At 43.2% G+C, this 26,421-nt stretch overlaps 1 protein-coding gene across 1 annotated transcript; it reads right to left on the bottom strand.

Moving 5' to 3' along the window:
• Positions 1–316: 316 nt before the first annotated feature.
• Positions 317–3,045, bottom strand: LOC308471926 (vomeronasal type-2 receptor 26-like; the record flags this gene model as incomplete). The annotated part of the gene is made up of 2 exons (XM_080996238.1): positions 317–1,326; positions 2,949–3,045. Coding segments are annotated over 2 exons (1,002 nt in total), but the record flags the coding sequence as incomplete, so codon positions are not given.
• Positions 3,046–26,421: the final 23,376 nt, after the last annotated feature.

Below are 26,421 nucleotides of genomic sequence, written 5' to 3' on the forward strand. Positions count from 1 at the left end.
TCCTACCATGTTTATTCCCCACTCCAATAGCCCTCCTATTGTGATATATATATATATATATATACATATATATATATATCTGTAAATAATGTATCTGTGCCCTCTGTTAACTGTTCTTGAATCAAAAGATTTCACTACTGAATTTCACTTTTTTATTCTATTTGTTTTAGCAGTCCTAATCAATTTTCATATTAAATAAATATGCCAAAGAGTATGAATTTTAAGAGGAAGGCACTCAACTTTCCAAGTTAAAATAGCACAATTAAAAATAAAATTTAAATATTTAGACACTTCTTAAAGGTTTGAAAACTAACGATCAGAAAAGGAGCCATGCCTTTAAATCTAAGAAGCTACATTTGCAAAGCAGGAATGTCTTTTTCATCATTGCTGTACTGGACAACAGTTGTCAAAAATCAGTAATTTAAGAACCAGCTTTTGTTGTCAGATGCTCCTTTGTGTTCAGATCAGGCCTGAGTACAATTATGTAGCACTTGGGAAAGAAAATGCAGGCCAGAAGCCCAGCACTGGAAGCCAAGATAGAGAAGACCTGCACAGCCATCATGTATTTCCCTTTGGTGCTCAGGTAGGTGGGCACAAAGGACAACCAAACACTGCAGAAGACCAGCATGCTGAAGGTGATCAGCTTGGCTTCATTGAAGGCCCCAGGCAGCTTCCTAGCTAAGAAAGCCACTGTGAAGCAGATGGAGGCCAGGAAGCCCATGTAGCCAAGAGCTGCATAAAACATGGCAATAGACCCTTCATTGCATTGTAGGATGATCTCTCCAGCCTGGGAGCTCATGTCAGACTCTGGGAATGGTGGAGAGATTCCCAGCCAGATGGTGCAGATGACAACTTGGACAATGGAACAGGAAATGACAATGGAGTTGGCCAGACTCTTCCCCAGCCATCTCCTCATCGTGTTTCCTGGTTTTGTGGCCAGGAAGGCCAGCACCACAGTGATGGTTTTTGCCAACACAGAAGAGACAGCAACTGAAAAGATGATGCTGAAGGCCATTTGTCGGAGAAGGCAGGTGGCTTTCCTTGGCTGGCCAATAAAAAGGAAGGAGGACAGAAAGGAAAGCAAGAGGGAAACAAGGAGGATATAAGAGAGGTCCCTGTTATTGGCTTTGACTATGGGAGTTTCCTTGTACTTAATGAGGATTCCTAACACAAAGCCTGCAGTTAGGGATAAAAAGATGGTCAAGGAAGCCAGGAGAACCCCCAAATATTCTTCATAAGTCAGGAAGGTGATAGTCTTGGGGAGACATTGATCTCTGGCCTTGTTCGGATGTTGATCTTCTGGACACCTGGTACAATGTTCAGCATCTGGAAAGAACAAGCATAACATCAACCATATATCCTCTGTACTGCATTTGCAGACAGTGATACCAAAGCAGTTCCCACTAGAAGAACATATAAATATATCCAATTAAAATAATTGTATATGACTCAGGAAATCAGAAATCAATATTAATAATGTCAGTGATAATGGACTACTTGAGGCAACTTGTATGCCATCCATTGGTGGGGAAAACAATGGGGGGAGCATGGCCTAAGGGTCATCTAATCCACCCCCTTGCAATGCAGGAATCTTAACTAAAGCATCCAGGGCAGAGGCCATCCAACATCTGCTTAATAACCACCAAGGAAGGAGAGTCCATCATTTTCAGAGGGAGTTTTTCCTGATCTTTAGTCAGAATCTCCTTTCTTGTAACTTGAAGACATTGGTTCGGGTCCTACGCACTGGAACAGGAGAAAACAATGTGACAGTCCTTTAGATATTTGAAGATGGCTATAACAGGCTTCCTGTTTCTTGTGCGCCAGGGGATGGATGTCTCTCCCAACACCACAGAGAAAGACAAATGGAGATAATCAGAGAATGATGGCTGAATTGCATTTTCTGCATTCTTCTTTGGTTGGAAGAGTAACCTGGCTCTCACCAGTAGTTTGCCTGGCAGTCTGGCACTCGTTTCTCCATGGAATGCAAAGACAGGCAAAGGCACTGGTTTATGGGGCAACCCAGCTGCCGTGACCCCCCGATCCTGTCCCTGGAAGCACAGGTTATCCTGCTAATTGGCTTTTTTAATTGGAGTAAACTACAGGCATGTGCTAGAGATGATGATATAAGAAGCTGCAAAAATAAACTCAGCTACCAGGATTTAAAAGGTTTGGATTGAGAGGCGGTTTCATTCGGTCAAAGAGATGATGGGGGGGGGGGGACACTAGACTTCTGTTGATGCAGCCTAGAAAAACATGAGCTGTTTTTGCTTATGCATCACACTGTTGATTCCTGTTAAGCTAGTAATCTACTAAAACCCCTAGATCCTTTTCACGTGTACTAATGGCAAGCCAGGTGTTCCCCATCTTACAGCTGGTTATTCATGCCAAAGTGCAGAACCTTGTATTTCCCCCTCTTATTGAAATTTATTTTGTTAATGGGGGGGCCACCAGGTGGCGCATTGGAAGATGGCCGACAATAACATCTCTCTGACCCATACGAGGTAATTAAGAGACTGCTATGGGAAGTATGCAGTCTTCCTACCCCCCCCCCCCAAGGATATGGGGGGGGGCTGCCTTGCCAGCGGTGTCCACGATGCACCCCCGGATCCGAGAGATGGGGGTGCCGGTCACTTGGCACGAGCCCTCGATGAGGTCAGCTCTTCCTGACGCCGATTCCAATCAGCACGTGCTGGTTAGCTTCCGCTCGGAATTATAATTGGAAATATACGATTGGAATGAAGCTGAAGCACATACATCAAGTAACGCTCGAGAGATAAGACTGCTGATTAATGGATCTCTATTCCCTCCATTGAAATTCATTTAGTTAATGTGGGCCCACTTCTCCAATCTGTATTGGAGTTATCATCAGTTCTAAATTTCCCCCTGTATATTGGAATGAAGTGATTTTCTCTTCCTCAAGGGCAGCCCTTTCTGCTGGTGTCACCCACCTTCCTGAGTGGAGATGGTCCCTTCTGCACAGGGAACACAATCATAGCAGCAGAGTGGCATTCCTTCCTGAACACGTTTGACCAATCCAGGGCTGCAACTTTCCACACACTTGGAAGGAGGCAAGGTCTACCACAGCAAGCAGCAAAGAAATTGTGTTAGGCCTATTTATTTTTCCCTATGGAAATGAGACAGAGGCTTGGGAAGGCCCAGGATTTTCATGTGGACCTTGCAACTAAGCATAAGGCTGAAAAGACCATAGCAATTGCGTAGTTGTTTGAGGTCCAGGTGGCCCAAGTGGTACTGAATGTGCATTTCTAGCTTTGGCTGGTTGGCTGGCCTAGGATGTTCCTGGTTAGGATTAGGCTGCCTTCAGTTATCCATGCTCTGCTAACCTTCTGGTTCTGCTATTGTGGGGCTACTCATGAAGAAAATCTGGAAGCTGCAGCTGGTGTGAAGTGAAGCAGCCAGGCTGCACAGTGTCAGGGCAGCCAAGTGGGATAGATGAAGAAATGTGGGAAATGGCTCACTATCACAGTCTTTCATGCACACCAGGATGGAACGCAAACAGGATGCCCAGTTTTAGTTATTTTCTCACTAGGATGGGCAAGGTGAGAAATGCGCAGGACTTCTTCACTTCAAAGCCCTTTCCCTTCTCTATGAAGAAGACTACTATTGAAACCCCCAAATTTCCCAGTAGGCAGTTGGCTCTGTTAGTAGTCAGTTGGCACTACAATCTCCAACAGAACTTATCCAGCATTCTCAAGGACCAAAATACAGATGCTTGAGGACAGTTATACTCTTCCAGTTCCATTGTTCCTTGTGGGTTTCTGTGAGGAAATGGGCAAGCTCACTTTCCTACAGGCTTTTTCAAAATCGTTAGGTATTTCTGTTGCCCTTTAGATCGAGGTGTTTATCTTTTTTATGAGTTGCTGCCTGCTTAAAGTGTATTTTTGCTGCCTGAATCATTCAAAAATATCCACATATGTGGAACAGAACTGAATATCTCTCACTTCTGTTCCATATAATAAACCCAACTTTGTTTATTCCTTTGGTGCGAGAACTTCTTGTGGGCTTTAGGATAAAGGTGGACATGTATTCATAACAAGCCCATGTCTGGGCTCCAGCGAAAGACCCTAATCCTCTCTTTAGTGTGTGCTAGATTGTCAAACTGTTGATGCTGACAGGCTAAAGCTCTCTTTAGTGTGAGTATGAATGCATGTGGGTTCGTGACAATTTAAATATGGTAATGGCTGGGAAAAACCTTGGCCACCTCATCTAATTACTACAATAAGCAACCGCCTGGAAATTGCACTCCAGAACAGTTGAATCCTACTTATGCACAGCTTGACAGAGATTCCATGCTAGGTTGTCAAAATGTTCAAAGCTGATGTTGACAGGCATTTGAAGGCAGCCCCACACAAAGCAGGAGACCATGATTAGAGATTAGATAAAATGCAATAGATGGTATCTCCCACCTTGTTGAGCCTTTTGGGCAACACATCTGCATCAACGGTGCACTTTAGGTCTGAGGATCCCTGTCTCTTGATGCTCCCAAATCTCATTCTAAGGTAGGTCCGATTGGGAAACAGCACCCAGTTCATGATGTTCCAGTCGGCTCCCACTTCCCCGTTCTCATCCAAATACACTCCATCCATGGAAGAATTGTAAAACTGGGCATTTCCCAGGAAAGGGTGGAGCTAGAATGGCAGAGAAAAGGGCAGTGTTTGGAATATGGAAAACAACAATGGCTATCCAACTTTCAATTCCTGGCTCTCCTCTGACTTTGATCTGGGTGCAGACTCAAGTAACTTTGAGTGTGGGCTACACTGAAATTTATAGGGATGCGGGTGGCACTGTGGTCTAAACCACTGAGCCTCTTAGGCTTACCGAATGGAAGGTGGGGCAGTTCAAATCCCCACTGCTCTGTCCCAGCTCCTGCCAACCTAGCAGTTCAAAAGCACGCTGGCGCAAGTAGATAAATAGGTACCACTGCGACGGGAAAATAAACAGTGTTTCCGTGTGCTCTGGTTTCCATCACGGTGTCCCGTTGCACCAGAAGCGGTTTAGTCCTGCTGGCCACATGACCTGGAAAGCTGTCTGTGGACAAACGCCTGCTCCCTCGGCCCGAAAGCGAAAGGAGCACCACAACCATATAGTCGCCTTTGACTAGACTTAACTGTCCAGATGTCTTTTACCTTCAGCTTTTTACATGGAAATTTATGCAGGTTATATTTGTTTAGGGACGCAGTTCGAAAACACATCAAAGTGCAAGTAGATAAATAGGTACTGCTCTGGCGGGAAGGTAAATGGTGTTTCCATGCGCTGCTCTGGTTTGCCAGAAGTGGATTAGTCATGCTGGCCACATGACCCGGAAAAACTGTCTGTGGATAAATGTCGGCTCCCTTGGCCAGTAAAGCAAGATCAGCGCCGCAACCCCAGAGTCATTCATGACTGGACTTAACTGTCAGGGGTCCTTTACCTTTACCTTGAGACTAGGAGCTTGGAGGATGAGGAAATGGGGGGAACAAGCAGGCACCCCAGCACAGAGCAGAGACAGGAATCAGACATGGCAGCTTCACCACAGAGTCCATCAGCCCACCCCACCCCCCGTCCCAAAACAAGGTGTCTGAAGCATATCACAGAGCAGGGAGCCAGGCAGAAACAGAAAGGATCCCTAGGGGCTCCCCATAGACAGAGGGAGGTGCCTGACACAGAGGGAATGTGGGGAAATGGGATGTGCAAGACAGTCTGAGCAACTGTTTGCTAAAGTGGAGCATCTCTCAGAAGTCTCTCCTTGTTTTCTGCTCTGCTTCCTTAATAAAACGACTGGTGCTGCCCGCAGCTCCCCAACCCTCCAAGGCACCCAAGGGAGCCACAGCTCACTGGTTGAAAACCGCTGCCATGTGGTGAGAGGGAGCCTGCAACACCACCTCTCTTGCCAAAGGGAATTCTTACATTGGGGGTTAGGGGTCGTGCTCCAAATGGGACACTGCAGCCAAAGTGGAGGGATTGGAGTCCATTACCATAGGGGCAGTGTCCTCTGAGGGACTTTTGTGTATGGGGGGCACATAGAGGATCCAATTCAGGGCACTTCAAAAAGCAGTTTGATAAACTTAACCCACTACATTCCCCAAGTTCTCAGACCTTCTCAAAGATGATAATTCTGGACCACCATATTTGGCAGAGATGTCAGTGATCGGAAAGGAAATACCTGCCATGGCTGTAGCCTTTGAACTTCCAGACTGTCCTTCAACCTCCACTTAGATCTGGAGGAATATGCAGCATTTAAGGAATGCGCCACAGCATGGACAGTGTTGTAAATCCTGTGACTGTCTGAAGAGAGGATTCTTTCCAGATCGTCTTGATGAAGCATCTCCAGATCTTCTCTCTCTCTGCATCTTGTCCAGCCTTTCACTGACAATGCATGCTTTACATAGGAACAATGAAAGCTATCCTCCCAAAACTTCTTGATAAAGAAATAGCGACTAAAGTCATTATGTTGTGCCCAATTATTTTTCCCCACAAAAAAAGAAAAAATACCTGGGATGTGTTGGTAATCTAAACCACTGAATATTAAGTTCAAGGAGATGTCCCACATCGCTGTTGTGATCAAGACTTTTCCTGCAGTGGATTTTTTAAAAACGGGGATCAACTCTTTCACAATTGTCAGCACCGCTGCTAAATAAATGTTTTCTACATAGTAAAGAAATACATTGACTTGTCCCCACTCAATGAATTGAGAACTACTGAATGTCAATGTGTTAATGCATAGTTTTAGGATGAAGCCTTGTGAGAAGGCAACGCAAATGCCGCTCTTTATAAGCAGAGGCGTCAAGGTCTTCACGAATCTCTCTCCATTGTCGGTGTCTTGAGTCAGAAGACCAATGAATGTCCAGTTGAAGTGAAGGAGCAGCTTGACAATTCCGGGGTACAGGGCATCTTCTTGGGGGACCATCCTGTAGAAAAAGGGAAACTCCCCCTTGTCATTCAGATCTTGGGAAACAAAAGCATAACTGACCTGGCAAGAAGAGGAAGATTGTTAGATTGTTTTTATTTTGGATCAAAGCTGAAATATTTGGATCAAACGAATAACAAATAATTTTATTGTTCAGATAAATATTTTCCCCTGGGCTTTCCTTGACGCATAACATTGGAATCTGTTTCCGCCTCTAGAAATATTTTAAAGCAGTTTTTCAAATTTGTTAATATACTACTGTTTTCCTCATTTTCTTTTGCATATCTTGCATCATTGATGTGTTACTGTTTTTGCTGTACACCACAACAAGATCTTTAAACTCTAAGGTGGGTTGTAAATGTTTTGAATTAATAAACAAAATACCAGTGTTTTGCTCACAAAAAAATGTTTCCACTTACTCCAATTTCTAGTAGCATGGCTACCAGCACAATGGGCGTGAAATGCATAGAATCACTATTTGACACACACGGAAGGAAAGTAAAGGTGGTATGAAAACAGGCTAGACCCCTCTCCATTCTTACCTGTGGGATTTTATAGATGCCCAACATGCTGGAAATCAGGATGGAGTTTTGAGAGTCAGAGTCAGCCCCTTCAAGAACAGCGAGCGGCTGATGCTGTTCCCCACAGCTGAAGTTTGGGACATTCACCTGCCCAGAAGAGAGCAGGTCTGCCAAAGCTTCATACGTCACCCTTCCATGAAAAAAGTTATCATGGATGCTGTAACCTAGCGTGATGTTGGGCAAGAGCCTGGGATTCTGGTTGATCTGCCGAATGGCAAACAAAAAGGACAGGAACAGCCAGTAACTTGTTCCTGCTTTCCTGCAAAAATGTACATAGCACACAATCATTATCCAGCATTCTACCAATATATCACATTCAGTTCTGACTTTTTGACAAGTTTTTAAAGATAACAGTGTTTCACGCAAGATCCCAGGGGTTCCAAACACTTCAGTTTTATGACGTGTGGGTGGCTGGATAATCTTTTCAACCAACAGTTTTTATCTTTTGGAAAACAGAACAGATGCAGATGGTCATTCTAGTGATGGAATTAGTCATGCCCAGCCCTGCAATGAACAATGGCTGATAGAAAGATTTAATGGAAGCCAAATCCCAAAACTCAACAGCTGATCCTCATTTAAAGAACAAGAGCAGATACAATATTTTAAAGGTTCATTAAATGACAGGACACATTTACTGTTGTCTCCCTGCCCCCCCTTCTTTCATGAATTAGAGTGACTTCATTTGAATCACAGTGTCTTGTGCTCTTGATGTTCTCTGGGGGGTCTTCTGAGTGTGTGGTTCTCTTCACTTGATTTGAAATCAGTGATAACAACCGCTTATGTGGTAAATCCTAGGGTTCATCACAGCTTTAGACACAACTAACCCCACCCTAGAATTTCCAGGATAATAATAGAACAAAAATAGTTTTTAAAAAGCAAAAACGTTTTTAAAAGCAAAAGAGAAAAGCCACTTGTGCCGTGATGTGCTTTCACAGCTGCCTAGTCTTCTTAGCATTCATATTGTTGTTTAAGATGCACCCAGGTTTTCTTCACTGAAAGGAAGTTCCTGGAAGATTTTTTGGACAAATTGTATATTTCTATATACAGTTTTATATACAGGCTGAACTTTAGCAGAAGTCTGACAGCATTAGCCCTCTGACTGATCCTGCTCCACCATTCATTTTTGGAGGTAGGGACCGAGGTCCTTCAACATCCCCCTTGAAATCCAAGAGCTTTCTGACCCTTTCCTCAAACTGTTTCCAGAACTACAACTTCAGCTTCCTCACAAAATTCTGGTGGTGGTGGAGGAGGAAACTCAGCTCCTTCCCCTTCCACAGGAGCCCATCTATGGACAGATCTCTGCTTAGCAAAAGCAGCAGAGGTGGGCAAGTCTGCCAGAGAAATGAAGGTGACCTTTCTGTAGTTTCCCCATTTTCATGGTTTCCTATTTTTACTTTGTAGTGTCATAAGATTGGAAGGTTCATTTGGAACATCTCTTTGATATAAGTCTTAGGAACCCCCACCTGGATTGACCACACATCACTTCTGACAGGCAGGCCGGAAGTATTTAGATTGCCCCATGCCCAAGCCAAATCTCTTTCATCTGTATTCAATAAAGTTGTGGCATGTTTTGACCCCAAACCAGTCTTGCTGGTCTCTTATTTATATGGGCTGGGGCGTGGGGAGCCCGATGCCTGGTCCTGCAATGCAGAAGGTGCCCTGGCCCTTTCCACTTGCAAAACCAAGAATGAACCCCTTTAGCCTGGGAATTGGGACTCATGAATTTGGTAGCTAAAGGAACATCTCTAACCCCATTCCATGAAATGACTTACTGTCTAAAGCTGGTAGAGGGAGACTCCTTGAAAGTGTGTGGAAAAAAGGTAGCTATCGTGGCAGAGATGAGCCCGCTCATGAGGTGGTCTCCTGGTCTGGAATAACTGAATGGGTCTAGTTCATCTCTCTCCAGAGTCAAGGGGCATTTCACCTTCACTCCACATTCCACATAAGGCAGAAGCAGCAGCAGCAACAACAACAGCAGTAGCAATCCCATTCTGGAACAGCTCCCTTCCTTGTGACTGCTCATCTCAGAGAATTATTTGATGAAGCCAAACTCTTTTTACTTTCCTAATGTGGATGGAGTCCAACTACAAATTCAGTTTTGAAGAGGATGGAAGTCAACCTCACACCTTCATCATCCAACTCACCTAACCTAAATTCCTACCCAAATTCTCATTGGAACAAAAGGCATTTATATCCCAGTCTTTTCCAAATGCAAGATGTTGCCTCATATTGCTCTTGATTCTCATGTTTACTTCAGTGTACTCAACTGCGATCTGTGAAGTCTCTGGAGCTCAGTTGAGAAGATGAAAGAAAATCACTATGATTTTGATCATTACAAAGGAAAGAAGCAGCAGCTCTACAACATCCTAAACAGTTAAATAATAGTCATGTGCAGCGGTAGTAGTTGGGAGAAAAACATGTTTGTGAAAACTCCCAGGTCTAGCTCCCAATTCTGTGATGCCAAACCCTCCTCACTTGAATTTAGGGACACCAACTTTAGGAGACCCTGGGAGCCCAGACGACCACACCCCCCCCCGGTGGATGCTCAACCTCCATCCCTTACAGCTGTCGCCACGCACCGTCCACGGCCGTCAACTGCTGTCCACCGCCACTTAACATCTGGCACTCTGATGCCCCCGTAACAACTGGGCTAGGACCTGTGTCTGCGATAAAGCCTGTACGATGTCATCATAATCATATTCATAATTAATTTTATTTATACCCTGCCCTCCCCGGCCAATGATGTTGTGGCATTGTACACGTGCTGGACACCCACAGTATAGGGCCCAAGTTGGTGCCGCTGCTTGAACCCCAAGTCATTTTTGCTCAGGCCAGGCCCACCCCAACTGCCTTACATTTGAAATTTTCCTAGAGGGAGTGTTTCCCTCTCACAGCCAAGTTGGAAGAAAGTTCATTCCAACTCAGTATGTCTTCTAAGCAGACAAGAGTATGCCTCCATGACTTCAGTCCCTTATTCTCTCTAACCAGAGCAGCTCTTCTCTGTGTGAACTCCGCTCAAAAAGCAGCTCCTCAAGGCTTGGGCCAGAAGAGAAGGGGGAGGAAGAGCAAGAGGTGTAGCTGGTGAAAGCAAGTGTGGTGGGAAGAGACTGCTGAATTAATTTTGAATTCCAAACATGGCTGAAAGTGAAGCATGACGTGGGGAAGGTCACACTCCAAGTCTGCACTCTGGAAAGGGAGTCTGGAAGTCAATGCAAGCAGCTTTTTGAAAAACAACCTTTGGACATCTCCAGTGGCTTAGCCATGCTTACCTCTCGCCCCATGCTATCTGGGCACACGTGTGTGCTTTAAAGCTCCAAGTGGTGTGGGGTTTTTTTGGTTGTTTATTGTTAAATATGCCTTTGTATTCAGATCAGACCTCAGCACAATAATGTTGCACTTGGGCATGAAGATGCAGCCTAAAAGCCCAGCACTGGAGCCCAAGATGGGAGCTGACAGTGGCTTTGAGACTAGAGAGGCTGCACTTCCCGTGCTGCCACCTCTGCTCAAAGATGTTTTGGAAGAGGTCCTAATCCATTTTCATTTAAATTTGTATTTTTAAACACAGGAACTATTTAAGAGTATGATTTTTAAGAAGAAGACACTCAAATGAATGAATGAATTTATTATTACGGTCACAGACCAGTTCCAGCCCACATACAATATCAAGAAAGTCCATTAAAAGTAAAGTTTAATTATTTGGACACGTTTTGAATCCATCAGAAAAGGAGGCTTAAAAATTGCTTTCTGCAAGTTGAACCCAGGTGTGCACTAGCTGCATGAAAAGTAGTATTCTTTCACTGAGGCATATGGATTCTACATTTGCCAGATTCAAATCTGAAGGCAAGAGCAACAGAGATCAGTATAAACTGAAACATGCAAAGTGGCAAATACATTTCCAGAGAGGCTGATACTGCCCAGATGTAGCAATTTCTGAGGAGGAGACAACCTCTTCGCACAGAAACACCAGCTTCTATACTTTCCATTTGCTTTTGCCAAGGATGGTTTCTGATGTCAAATTGTTCACATTCCCTTTGGTGAGCAAAAATACCAGGGCATGCCTACATACAGTGCTATTTTTCTAGAAAGAGAGGTGCTGGAACTCACCCTTCTTTCTCTCAGAATGGCAATGGCGCCCACCTGAGAGGTGCCGGAATTGAGTTCTTCTGAGTTCCAACTGAAAAAAGCTCTATCTACATGAGGTCATCACTGTGACGTTAACATACGGTATATGAGAGAGTGCTGGAGGGGAAATAGTTAAATAGGTGGCACAGACAGGACCCAGGGGGGTGGAGTCAGTGGGTCTATAAAACTAGGTCTGGGAGGAGTTCTGGAAGGAGTTTGTTGGGAGTTGTGGGTAGGTAGTTGGTTGGATTTCGTGGGTTGGCTGGTTGGGAAAGGCAGTTAGTAATAGACAGACAGTTAGGGCAGTGGGTTCTTGAGTGTGGGGAGGTAGAAGAGATAGAGAGAGGAAAAGAAGACTAAGAAAGTAAAGAGCAACAACGTTTGGAATGCTGTAAAAGTTTTGTTTGTGTCTGAAATAAAATACACTCTTCTTTATTAATTGAAAAGCTGACTGAGACTGAAGTGAATTTACCAGGGAGGACCTGGTTGGTGGCAGTGGATTAGTGGTGCACAGGTCAATAGTCCATGAGACAACCGGGGGCTCCGTACGAACGCCACAATCACATGCATCCAACTGTTCCCCTTTCTTTATGTCTGAATCTGACAACTTTACTTCTCCAAAAACCACCCATCTCCTTCCTGACTACCTAAAATCAATGTCACTGTCCTTCCAAAGCCAAAACTTCCAGTAATGTCCTTCCATGTACTAACTTTTCTTGTAGAACTTTTTACTTGATTCTATGACATCCTTACAGCTAAGAATCAAATGTCCTGTTTAGGTTTTTTCTTGTCAAGTGCTCTCTCATGTTCAGATCTGGCCTCAGTATAATAATGTAGCATTTGGGAATGAAGATGCAGCCCAGAAGCCCAGCACTGGAGGCCAAGATAGAGAAGATCTGCACGGCCACCATGTATTTCCCCTTGGTGCTCAGGTAGGTGGGCACAAAGGAGACCCAAACACTGCAGAAGACGAGCATGCTGAAGGTGATCAGCTTGGCTTCATTGAAGGCCCCAGGCAGGTTCCTGGCCAGGAAAGCCACCATGAAGCAGATGGAGGCCAGGAAGCCCATGTAGCCAAGGACACCATAAAACATGGCAAGAGACCCTTCGTTGCAATGTAGGATGACCTCTCTGGAATGGGAATGCATGTCAGACTCTGGGAAGGGTGGAGAGATTCCCAGCCAGATGGTGCAGATGACAACTTGGACACTGGAACAGGAAATGACAATGGAGTTGGCCAGACTCTTCCCCAGCCATCTCTTCACCCTATTTCCTGGCTTTGTGGCCAGGAAGGCTAGCACCACAGTGATGGTTTTTGCCAACAAAGAAGAGATGGCAACCGAGAAGAGGATGCTGAAGGCCATTTGTCGGAGAAGACAGGTCACTTTCCTTGGCCTTCCAATGAAGAGCAAGGAGGTCAAAAAAGAAAGCAGGAGGGAGATGAGGAGGATATAGGAGAGGTTCCGGTTGTTGGCCTTGACTATGGGAGTTTCTCGGAATATAATGAATATTCCTAGCACAACACATGTAGTTAAGGATAAGAATAGGGCAAAGGAAGCTAGGAAGATCCCCATAGGTTCTTCATAAGCCAGGAAGGTGATGATCTTGTAGAAACATTGATCTCTGTCCTTGTTTGGATGCTGATCTTCTGGACACCTGGTGCAAAGCTCTGCATCTGGAAAGAACACGAGGACTATCAACTTTATTGTACTGTTTTTCATTAACAAAAAGTAATACCAAAGTGGTCCCCCCTAAAAGAAAACATAAAAATCATTGCATATAACCAGGGAGAGCAATTTTCTATATTAATAATATTACGGGACAACAAAACCTGGGGCAACTGGTATGTCTTCACTTGGTGGTAAAAACACTGGGGAGAGGATTCCATATGCTAGGAACTGCAATGCAGGAGGCCCTCAATAATATTTCTGATAGGAATAAAAGAATGTCAATGTTAGGATAAAGGTTATGAGACCAAAAGCTTCTAATATGACACCCAATGTTGGAATCAACTGTATGAAGCATTTGTGCCTGATAATCATCCCAGAGCATCTTGTGCCAAGTTTGACTAACAGTCAAAGTACTGTCAATTTCCCACATCTCAGGATTTTCTCCCTCTCTGTGTAGGCTTCTAATTGTCATTCAATGTGTCAATACAGCATGTATGAACACCCAATGGGGAAGATGCCCAGCTGTGTTGTAGCAGTGCATCAGTTCTAAAACTCCCCTTTAATACACCCTGGACACCAGAAAGGTCCTTTGTCCTCTTCCCCAAGCGCAGGTCTTTCTCCTGGTGTCACCCACCTTCCTGAGTGGCCATTGTTCCTTCCGCACAGGGAACGCAGTCATAGCAGCAGAGCAGCATTCCTTCCTTAACTACCTTGAAGAATCCAGGCTGGCAACTTTCCACACACCTGGAAGTAGGCAGGGGCTGAGCATAAAGGGGCATCAAGGAAAACGTGTTAAGACTGATGTGTTAAGGATGAGAGCAATGTATTACTTAATTAATTATTTTTGCCCACATTTATATACTGCTTGATTGCAGCAAAACCTCTCATGAGAATGTTTCCCTATTTGATCAAAACCCAAGATTCTTCCACTTCCCTTCCCCTGTTGCTCAGCTCTGTTTCAGTTTGGTTTGATAAATCCTCAAAGCATAGGCCTCCCCTCTTGGACTTGATATAGCGTCATGATCACTGTATACATCAGAGGTAGCTAACCGTTTTTCATTTGAGGGCCATAGTGACTCAAGTGGAACCTTCTGTTGGTTTGGCCAAAGTTTCAAAGTGGACATGATTGAGAACCACAGCTCTCAAGTCCTCAGTCCAATATGTTTTCCCATCAGCTATTTTCCAGTACTCTAAACCATTTTTATTCTTCATTGTATGATTCAGTTTAAAAAAACATATTTGCACATGTTGTCATTCTGGACAGTCAAGAGTTAACACTCCAGGAGCGTTCTTATTCACTGGGTGCACTGCCCACATGACCGGGCATTTTTCCTTTGATCTGTGCTCTGTGGGGGCTGAGCTCTCTCTGGAGAGCAGTCTGTCTGAGAATGTGAGCAAGGTAGTTTCGTTTTTGTTAGAGACAGAAAGCTGCAAGCATGCAGCTAGATTCTGTAGGTTTTTCTTTTCTCTTTGTTATGTTTCTAAATAAAGAGTGTTAGAATAGAAGCACTGGTGTCGAGCTGCGTTATTGAAGACACCACGTTGACACAGCCATTTTACACTACGTGTGAACTATGCTATTATCTGGCAACTGAGAAGAGTGGCAGCATGTGAGTGGAAGCGTATGGGCGCCACTGGAAGTTTGTCGGAGTGGCAATAAATTAAATTTATTACAGGGCCGTTGCAGCAGGCTCAGTGGGTCAAAGGATTTACGACCCACAAACTTTAACAGCACAAACTTGTTTGATCAGGAGGGAGGTGTCACAAAAAACTTTAAGCTTCACAGTATAACTGCAGCAGGCAAACAGAAGAACAGTAAAATCATTTTCAGAAAATAATGCTTGTTCTTTTTTTGAAAAGTGGTGCTAGGTGCAAAATAGAATTTGGGGGAGAGGGGTACAGATATTACAAAACCTTTTAGAATTACAGTATTACTGCATACAGGAGCCCGGTAGAACCATGGTCAGAAAATAATGCTTGTTTTTTAAATAAAGGGTGCTTCTATGCCAAATAGAATTTGTGAGAGGGGGTTCCAGATATTAGCCAACCCTGACAGAAATAAATACTTAACTGGTGAAGTGGTTCATCTCCCTGCAACGTGTGTTTGAACTGGAGCTGGGACAGTATTTCCCAAAAATATTTTTTCATTCACTAAAAGGGTTGGGAGAGGAAATGTTGGAAATGTTGAGGGATGGTTAAATTTCATTGAAGGGTTCAAGTTAGGAGGCCATCTCTTCTTGCAAACAAATCTTTCAACACTTTTCTGGAAGTTGCTTCATCGAACATGGATTTACAGGAGCATTTCAGGAAATATTGCCAGCAGTGAGGCTGCTAAAAGCCACACTCTTCTACAGATTTTAGATTTTTTATGATTTAAATATGACAGGGAATGGGGGAAACCCTTGGCTACCTAATTAAGTTACTAAAATAAGCAACCACCTTGAAATTACACTCCCATAGCACTTATTCATGCATATACACAGTTTCACAGGGACTGTTAGAGCTACAAGAAATGCATGGTGACGTGATTTGAGTTTATGGGATGGGAAATCCAATAAAATAAAATTATTTTCCCCACCTTGTTGAGCCATTTCGGACACACAGTGGCATTCTGGTCGATGGTGCACTTTAGCTCTAGGGGTCTCTGTCTATTGATGCTCCCAATCCTCTCTCTAAGGATGGACTGATTGGGAAACACCACCCAGTTCACAATGTCCAAGTCAGCTGCCAGTTCCCCATTCTCATCCAAATACACACCATCAATTGAAGAATTGTAAAATTGGGCTTCTACCAGGAAAGAGTGGAGCTAGAATGGCAGAGAAAAGGGAATAGGGGAAATATATAGAATAGGGGAAAAACACTGACTATTCAACTCTGCACATTTCATGCTTGGATCTGCTCTCATTTGGGATTGGCTACAGAGTGTCAGGGACTGGTTGGGCAGTCTGAGGAATTGTGGGAGGCACCAGGCAGCGAACCCTCAAGGGAATCCCCATGGGAGGAAGACTCAGAGCCAGGGGATTGGTGATGGGAGACTGAGGAGAAGTCAGAGGAAGAAGATTGCGATAAGGGGCTAGATGCTGAAGGGGCAACAGGGTTTAGTGAGCAGGGGGAGTCAGTGACGGGGAGCAGTTCAGACTCTGAGGCTGAAGCAGAGGAGAGGGGTCAAGAGGCTGCTGGAGAATCCATAGACTCTCCCTCTCCTACTGAGACAAGCTCCCCTTGTCCCTGGTCTCAAAAATCTTGCAGGATAATGTGAAGGGCAGAACAGAGACGAGAGGTGCACAAATGCAGTTTGAGATGCTTGGGAAACATCCAAGAGCGTTGGGGCCTTAGAATGGGTTGCAGGGCCGCTCAGTCATGGCAACTGCTCTATAGGGGCAAGACCTTTTGGAATTATAAGGGCAGAACTACCCAAATTGTAAAGAAAATTATTTATGTTTGCAACTACAGTAGCAAGAATGCAACTTGCCTAAAAATGGAAAGAAGCAGAAAACCCAGCAAAGGAAGAATGGACACAAAAACTTATGGAATATGCAGAAATGGCCAAACCTATCAGAAGAATAAGAAATCAAGATAACAAACCTTTTTATAAAAGAATGGAAAAGGTTTATTGAATATTTACAGATATATTGCAAACAGATAAAAACATTGGCAGGGTTGTTGTAACAACCTGCAGTTTCATAAGAATATATATTTAAAGTAGACAATTAAATGAGCAAATTAAATGAATTTGGATATGCAGAAGATATTGAAAAGCAAATTTAAGGAACCGCAGAAAGAGGGAGAAGGAAGTCTAACTTTGAAATGTTAAAATGATTGTAAATAAAAGTATAAATAAAAGCTTAAAAAAAGACTGATTGGGAAGTGTTGCTGAGTTAATGCCACTTATCTTGAATAAATAGTTAACAACTGACTGCCTCTTTGTTCTGAGCTGCATGTGACTCCAGTCTGGCACCAAAAGATGAAGGTGCCAGACAAACCTCCCTGGAGACAGCATTCTCCAAACGGGGAGCCACTGCAGAAAAGGCACATTCTCGTGTTGCCACCCTCCAGACTCCTCATGAAGGAGACGTATGAAGAAGGGCCTCAGATGATGATTGAAGGTATTATCTGCTCCATATTAAAATATTCAAGATTCTATATAAAATGGAAAATTTGGTTCATTGCATATTAATGGAATCAGAATATAAATACATCAGAAATATGACAAATGTGCATATATATTAAACTCTGTTGTAAGAAGAACATGAGTCGCTCAGGCATTTAATACAGGCTCCATCAACACACACAATCTTTGGACAAAGGATAGAGCTCAGTGGAGCTCAGTAGGTGCCAAAGTATCACGCTAAACAGGAGGGAAGAAGGCTTTGGGAGAGAGAGCCTGTGCAATGCCATCTTCCCTGCCCAAGGGAATTCTTATGGAGGGGCTGGGGGTCAGATGGGCCACTTCAAGGCAAAGAAGAGGTTCGGCCAGTTGTGGGAACTGTTCCCAGAGAGACTATCATCTGAGAGGAGATAAATGGATCAAATTCAAGGCACTTCACAAAGGGGTTTTCAAAATCTCACCTTCCCACCACATTCCCCAAGTTCTCAGGCAATCTCCAAGACAACCATTCAGGAATTGCACAATTGATTGTTGTGTTTGGGAGTGATGTCTGTGATGGGAAAGGAAATACCTGCCATGGCTGTAGCCTTTGAACTTCCAGACTGTCCTTCAGTCGCCACTTAGATCTGGAAGAATATGCAGCATTTAAGGAACGGGCCACAGCTTGGACAGTGTTGTAAATCCTGTAGCTGTGTAGAGATAAGAGTCTTTCCAGATGGTCTTGGGGCAGCATCTCCAGTTCCTCCCTTTCTCTGCATCTTGTCCAGCTTTCCACTGACAATGTATGCAATATATTGGAACAAGTAAAAGCTTCCTCCCAAAATTGCTTAATTGCAAAGAAAAACTCATCAAAATCACCATATTTTGCCCATTTTTTTGTCCCAATAGAGAAAGAAAGAATACTCTGGAACTGCTGGAAATTTAAACAAATCTTGATTAAGTTAATGAAGTCTACACTGAAATCCCACAAAGATGTTGTGATCAAAACTTTCCCTGCAGTGGGTTTGACCATCATGTCAAACATCATTTCTGCAATTTGCATTCCCACCAAGAAATAAGTCGTTTCTACATAATAAAGAAATACATGGACTTGTCCCCACTTTTCTAATGCAGGAACATTGAACGTCAAATGGAATCTATTCAAGTCTGGAATTCTTTGTGAGATGGCAACACAAATGCCACTCTCTATGAGCACAGGTGTCAATGTCTTCATGAACCTGTCTCCATTGTCGGTGTCTGGAGCAATGAGACCAATGAACGTCCATCTGAAGTGATGGAGCAGCTTGACAATCGCTGGGTAAACGGCCTCTTCTTTGGGGACCGTCCGATAGAAAAAGGGGAACTGCCTCTTGTCATTCAGAACATGGGAGCCAAAAGCATAGCTGACCTGGCAAGAAAAGAAGGACTGTTGGCTTGCAATGTTTGGGATCAAAGCTGAAATCATTCTTACCCCAAATAACATATATTTTCTTTATAAAGACACGTTGCTTTTTTTTGCCCAGACTTTCCTTGGCACATAAGATTGCATCCCATCTTTATCTTTATGAATTCCCTCAGTTCCTGTTTTCATCTTTTAAAATAAGCTTTTATCCTTCTAATTTACTGGTATTCTACTGTACATCTGTTTCAACAATTTTGTTATTGTTTTATGTTGTGCACTACTAAAAAGTTTTTTAACTGAGTGGGTTATAAATGTTTTCAGTTAATAAACAAAATATCACGGTTTCTCTCAGGGGAAACTTCCCCACTTTATCCCATTTTTAGTGGCATGGCCACTAGTACGAGTGAAGTTCCCTTCCTTCCCATTTTATATGCACAGGCATACAAACACACAAACACAGGAATCAGCATTTGAAACAACTGTGGGGGTGCAACAGAAAAATAGCACCCTTGTGCAAGATTGTGCAAGAGGAAACATCTGCTGACTTGTTCCCCCACCCGCCTGGGTCACTGACGAGCTGCTTAACCACAAAGCTTACGTGGCTGTTATACTGTCTGGAGTTATGTCCTGGTAGAGAATAGTTATTCTTAGAAATGCAAACCCTAGCTGTTTTCCACCCGAGTGCTACACGTGTATATGCAACATGATGTAATGTGCGCAAGGCTAATAAACATGCCAGGCTGCTGGGAGAGAGAGCTCACTCCTTGCTTAAACCTTCACCCATGACTCCTCGTCACTTTCCTCCGCACCTGGTGGGCTGGTTCCCCGACAAACAACAGGAAAGGAGGAAGGACAGGTAATATCAACAAGAGCACAGCAATTCTTCTGACCATTCCTTATCTCCTTTCTTCAATCCCTTGACATCCTATGTCTTCCTCATTCTGAGTTGACATTACCCAAAATTTTCATGCCTGAGAACCGCAGCCAGATAATTCCTCCATCTCCATTCCTACCTGTGGCATTTTATAGATGCCCAACATGCTTGAAATCTGGATGGAGTTCTCAGAGTCAGAGTCAGCCCCTTCAAGAACAGCAATCAAATTATTCTGTCCTCCGCAGTTGTAGTTTGGAACATTTGCCTGTCTAGAAGAGACCAGGTCTACCAAAGCTTTATACGTCACCCTTGCACGAAAAAAGTTCTCATAGATATTGTAGCCCAGAGTGATGTTGGGCAAGAGCCTGGGATCCTGGCTGATCTCTTGAATGGCAAAGAAGAAGGACAGGAGCAGCCAGTACCTTGTATCACTTCCAACTCTTGCTTTTTTTGACAAGCTTCTAAGGATAATATAAAGTCCTGGATTCAATTTCTAGACTTTAATCAATCTAACACTGATCCAAATTCAGCCAATCCCCAAATAATAATGCATGAGTGTTGGGAAAGCCTTGTTTAATCAATACCCCTTATCCCTTGGAAAACAAAACTAAAGCAGAAGTAATTTTTCATGATGGAATTAGACGTGCACAGACTTCCAAAGAATAATAGGAGATAAAAGGTTTTCAGACGCTCATTAGATGACACGGGAAATCTATTGCTCTCTCTTTCTCTCTCACTCTTTCCCCGCCGCCGCCCCCCGTCCCTGCAAAGCCTGTTAATTTTTTTAAAAAAATTTATTGATTTGTTTTAAAAAAGAAATGGAAACATTAAAAATGAAGTGAAATGAAGAAGTAAAATTTTAAACCCTAAACCCATCAAATGTCAACTATCTGATGTTTAGAAGACATCTGAAGGCAGCCGTATTTAGGGAAGTTTTAATGACTGATGTTTTAATGTATTTTAAATCTTTGTTGGAAGCCGCCCAGAGTGGCTGGGGAAACTCAGCCAGATGGGTGGCGTATGTATGTATGGATGGATGTATGTATGTATAAATAAATAAATAAATGAGCATCACAGCCTGGAAGGACCAAATACGCAGATACACTACAGCTCCAAAAGGATGATAAATAAAATCAATATTGCTTGGAGCAACAGTAACCCCATCCCCATAAATGGACTTACATGATAAAGCGGGTAGAGGGAGACACATTGAAGTGCTGTGGATTAAGTGCAGCACCTGTGGCAGAGATCACTCCACTAATGATGTGGTCTCCTGGCCTGTAATAATTGAATGGCTCCATCCAGTCTCTCTCCAAAGTCAGGGGGCATTTTGCCTTCACTCCACAGTCTGTATGAGGCAGGAAGAGCAGGAGAAGCAGTACCATTCTGTGCCTGCTTGGAACACCTTCCTTTCCTGTCACTGCTCCTCTGAACTAGAAAATAATTAGATAATGTTGATGGGATGCCCCAAAGTGACTAGCAGTTCAAGTGAGGAGGGTCTGGCATCTCAGAGTTGGTATCTAGAAGAGATAGAGGTCAGCCTTACAACCTTGTATTGCAACTCACCTCTCCTAAATCTGAACCCAAATTCTCAGTGGTACACAAGGTCTTTATGCACCAGTCTCTGGTGAAATATATTAATAACCTCATGTTGTTGTCAATTCTGATATCTCCCTGAGTGGACTCAAAGGTGATCTTTGGACAGATCTCTGGAGCTTTGTTGAGAAGAAGATGAAAGAAAAAACCCCCTATGATTTTGATAATTATAAAGGGAACAAGCATGGCCTCTTAAATGTCCTGAACTCTTTACGTGGCTTCATGCGCAGGTGCAAGCTGGAGAAAAACATGTTTGCAAAATCTCCGTCTTTCCTATACTTGTTCAATTCCACCCTTGCTTTTTCACATTTGCTTGGAAACCTTAGCTTGTGCTATTAGACAACATTGAGATATCTATGGAGTAATTCGGTTGAATAAAAATTGATTTCATATGCAGATGATATTCTTCTGATTATTTCTAAACCTCATTTTACAATTCCCATGTTTGTGCAGATGATAGATGTCTCTGTTAAAATATCACAATACTCTATTAACTGGTGCCTATAGGTGAAAATTTACTTACCCAGTCATTTAAGGACTATCAGTTCCACATTTGTTACAAATCTATTAAATATTTAAGTATGGTAATACTAAGAGATATAACTCACTTTGTAACATGTAGTATGCGGGAGAGCGAGAGCGTGCGAGATTTTTTCAGACATTATTAGTTGGGTGCCATTAAGCCTTTGGGCAAGAACATAAATTATAGATCATAAACAGTTGATAAAGTCACATTCCCATATATCATTTTAGGTGATCTGATATTTAAAGGTTCTTGGGGACCTTTCCAGTTGTTGTGGTAAATTATACTTCTTACCAGCTGAAACTGTTTGGGCCAATTTGGAAGAAAGGTCTTTGGGGAAAAGCCATGACTATTGTGCCACAGAACCTGGAAGTTGGGATTATAGGAGAGAAAACTTAGATAAAGGCTCAAGGGAAATCAGAAGGAGAATAAAGAAAAGTCCTTGAAACAATAGACTTGGTTATTGCATCAACAGCGAAGAAAGATCTGTTGACACACTAACAAAAGTTGGCTCACCCAGAAACAGCTGAAGAGTGCTATATTGAGTGGAATCTGCTCTCCTACCACACTCACTAGCATGAGTGAAGCAAGGATAATACTTAATCAATATATCCATAACATTCTCATATTTCTCACTAGCGCAAAAGGAACTAAGTCTTGAGGCACCGTGAAGAGCAACAGATTTATTAGGGCACAATTTTTCAGTATTTTTAACATAATGTTTGTGAAGGAAAATATAGATATTACCGTATTTTTCGCTCTATAACACGCACCAGACCATAACACGCACGTAGTTTTTAGAGGAGGAAAACAAGAAAAAGAATATCCTAAACGAAACAGTGGATGTATGATTTTTGTGGTTCATGCTGTGGCCACAGACATGTGATCTGACAGTGAGTTTGGAGTAGCCCAATGCAAAAATCCTGAGGATCCATGTGGATCCGTGCTTTGTAACCACGTTTTAAGTGGGGAGGGAAGGAAAAGCACTCAAGGGGCAAGGAGCACGCATGGGGTGTGTGGAGAAGGATGCTGCTAATAATGCTATTTAGCGAGCTGAGTGGGGAGGAGAGAGGGACAGAGAGCCTGCTTGCTTTAAAGGAGCCAACCAGACAGGAGCCGCTTACACTCGTGTTAGCGGCTCCTCTCCTCTCCCGCTTTGCTCCTTTAAAGCAAGCAGGCTCTCTGTTCCTCTCTCCTCCCCACTCAGCAGCTCTTCTCCCGCTTTGCTGTTTCAAAGCGAGCCACGGAGGAGGGAAGGAAGGGGAACCATGGATCCTCTGCTCACAACTGCAGCAGATCCCTCCTGCCACCCGTAGGCATTCGCTCCATAACACGCACAGACATTTCCCCTTACTTTCTAGGAGGAAAAAAGTGAGTGTTATGGTGCAAAAAATACGGTAATTCTATCTACAATGGAGAGCAATCCATACCTCAAAGTTTTAAATGGCTCTTTGCAATAAGGAATAAATTATTCCTACCAGGTTTATTCACCACTCCTAAGAATCCTCCCATTGTGGTCTATATATCTATAAATCTGTAAATAATGTTTCCATGCCCTCTGTTAACTGTTCCTGAAACAAAAGATTTCACTACTGAATTCCACTTTTTTACTCTATTTGTTTTCGCAGTCCTAATCAATTTTCCTATTAAAGCAATATTTTGAAATTCAGGAAGTGCCAAAGAACCTGAATTTTAAGAGACATTCAGCTTTCCAAGTTAAAATAGCACAATTCAAAATAAAATTTAAACATTTAGACGCTTCTTAAAGGTTTGAAACGTAACCATAAGAAATGGAGCCATAAACATGCCTTTAAATCTAAAGCTACATTTGCAAGGCAAGTATGTCTTTTTCATCATAGCTGTGCTGGAAAACAGTTGTCAAAAAGGAGCAATTTAAGAATCAGCTTTTGTTGTCAGATGCTCCTTTGTGTTCAGATCAGGCCTGAGTACAATTATGTAGCACTTGGGAAAGAAGATGCAGCCCAGAAGCCCAGCACTGGAAGCCAAGATAGAGAAGATCTGCACAGCCACCATGTATTTCCCCTTTGTGCTCAGATAGGAGGGCACAAAGGAGACCCAAACATTGCAGAAGACCAGCATGCTGAAGGTGATCAGCTTGGCTTCATTGAAGGCCCCAGGCAGCTTCCTAGCTAAGAAAGCCACTGTGAAGCAGATGGTAGACAAGAAGCCCATGTAGCCAAGGGCAGCATAAAACATGGCATTAGACCCTTCATTGCATTGCAGGATGATCTCTCTGGGCTGGGAATGAATGTCAGACTCTGGGAAGGGTGGAGAGATTCCCAGCCAGATGATGCAGATGGCAACTTGGACAATGGAACAGGAAATGACAATGGAGTTCATCAGACTCTTCCCCAGCCATCTCTTCACCCTGCTCCCTGGTTTTGTGGCCAGGAAGGCCAGCACCACAGTGATGGTTTTTGCCAACACAGAAGAGATGGCAACTGAGAAGAGGATGCTGAAGGCCATTTGTCGGAGAAGACAGGTCACTTTCCTTGGCCTTCCAATGAAGAGCAAGGAGGTCAAAAAAGAAAGCAGGAGGGAGGTGAGGAGGATATAGGAGAGGTCCCTGTTATTGGCTTTGACTATGGGAGTTTCTCGGAATATAATGAATATTCCAAGCACAACACACGTGATTAAGGATAAGAATAGGGCAAAGGAAGCTAGGAAGATCCCCATAGGTTCTTTATAAGCCAGGAAGGTGATGATTTTGTAGAAACATTGATCTTTGGCCTTGTTTGGATGCTGATCTTCTGGACACCTGGTGCAATGCTCTGCATCTGGAATGAACACAAGGAATATCAACTTTATGGCTTTCTGTATTGCTTTTCATTAACAAAAAGTAATACCTAAGTGGTCTCCACTAAAAGGAAACATAACTATATTCAATAAAAATCATTGCATATAACCAGGGAGACTCTTCAATTGGTGGTAAAAACACTGGGGAGAGGATTCCACATACTAAGGGAATCACAATGCAGGAGGCCCTCAATAATATTTCTGAAAGGAATAAAAGAATGTCAATGGTAGTATAAGAGTCCTGAGGCCAAAAGCTTCTAATATGACACTCAAAAGGGACCTTGTTCGACTCAACTGTATTAAACATTTGTGCCTGAGAACCATCCCAGAATTCATGGTGCCTCTTGTGCCAAGTTTGACCAACAGTCAAAATACTGTCAAATTCCCACATCCCAGGATTTTCTCCCACTTTGTGTAGGCTTTCACTTGTCATTAGATGTGTCAATATAGCATGTATGAACACTCAGTGGGGAAAATGCCCAGTTTGGTTGTAGCAGTGCATGAGTTCTAGAACTCCCCTTTAATAAACTCCGGACACCAGGAAGGTCCTTTGTCCTCTTCACCAAGGGCAGGCCTTTCTCCTGGTGTCACCCACCTTCCTGAGTGGCCATCGTTCCTTCCGCACAGGGAACGCAGTCATAGCAGCAGAGCAGCATTCCTTCCTTAACTACCTTGAAGAATCCAGGCTGGCAACTTTCCACACACCTGGAAGTAGGCAGGGGCTAAGCATAAAGGGGCATCAAGGAAAACGCGTTAAGGCTGATGTGTTAAGGATGATAGCAATGTATTACTTAATTAATTATCTTTGCCCACATTTATATACTGCTTCATTGCAGCAAAACCTCTCATGAGAATGTTTCCCTATTTGATCAAAATCCAAGATTCTTCCACTTTCCTTCCGCTGTTGCTCAGTTGTGTTTCAGTTTGGTTTGTTAAAGCAGAGACTTGTACTTGATAACGTGTCATGATCACTGTATTAATCAGAGGTAGCTAAACTTTATTCATTTGAGGTTCATAGTGATCCAAGTGGAATCTGCTGTTGGTTTGACCAAAGTATCAATGTGGACTTGATTGAGAACCACAGCTCTCAAGTCTGCCATCCAGTAGGTTTTCCCATCACCTCTTTTCCAGTACTTTATATTTCATTGTAAGTTTCAGTTTTTAAAAAACGTATTTGCACAACCATATTTGATCAAGCGGGAAGCGCCACAAAACCTTTTAGCATCACAGCATTACAGCAGCAGACATACAGGAGCGCAGGTAAACCATATTCAGAAAATAATGCTTGTTGGGTTCTTTTAAGTGGGTTGCTAGGTGCCACATGTTGGGGGAGAAACTAACTGCAAAAGTTGAGGGGGTGTTAAATTTCCTTGAAGGGTTCAAGTTAGGAGGCCATCTCTTCTGGCAAACAAATCTATTGCACACTTTCTGGATGTTGTTCCATAGAACATGGATTTACAGGAGCGTTTCAGGAAATATTGCCAGCACTGAGGCTGCTAAAAGCCACACTCTCCTACATATTTTAAGTTTTAAATGGTTTAAATATGACGGGGAAGGGGGAAACCAGTGGCCACATCATCTAGTTACTAAAACACCCGCCTTGAAATTACACTCCCATAGCAGCTGATTCATGCATATACAGAGTTAGATTTTCAAGGAATGCCGGAGGCATTTGAAGGCAGTGTGACACAAAACATGATTTGAACTTATCAGATGGGAAATCTAATAAAACAAATTATTTCCCCCACCTTGTTGAGCCATTTGGGGCACACAGTGGCATTCTGGTCCATGGTGCACTTAAGGTCTAGGGATTTCTGCCTATTGATGCTCCCAATCCTCTCTCTA

Source organism: Podarcis pityusensis, assembly GCF_964106645.2.
Source record: "Podarcis pityusensis genome assembly, chromosome: 2".
In the NCBI taxonomy this organism is placed as follows: domain Eukaryota; kingdom Metazoa; phylum Chordata; class Lepidosauria; order Squamata; family Lacertidae; genus Podarcis; species Podarcis pityusensis.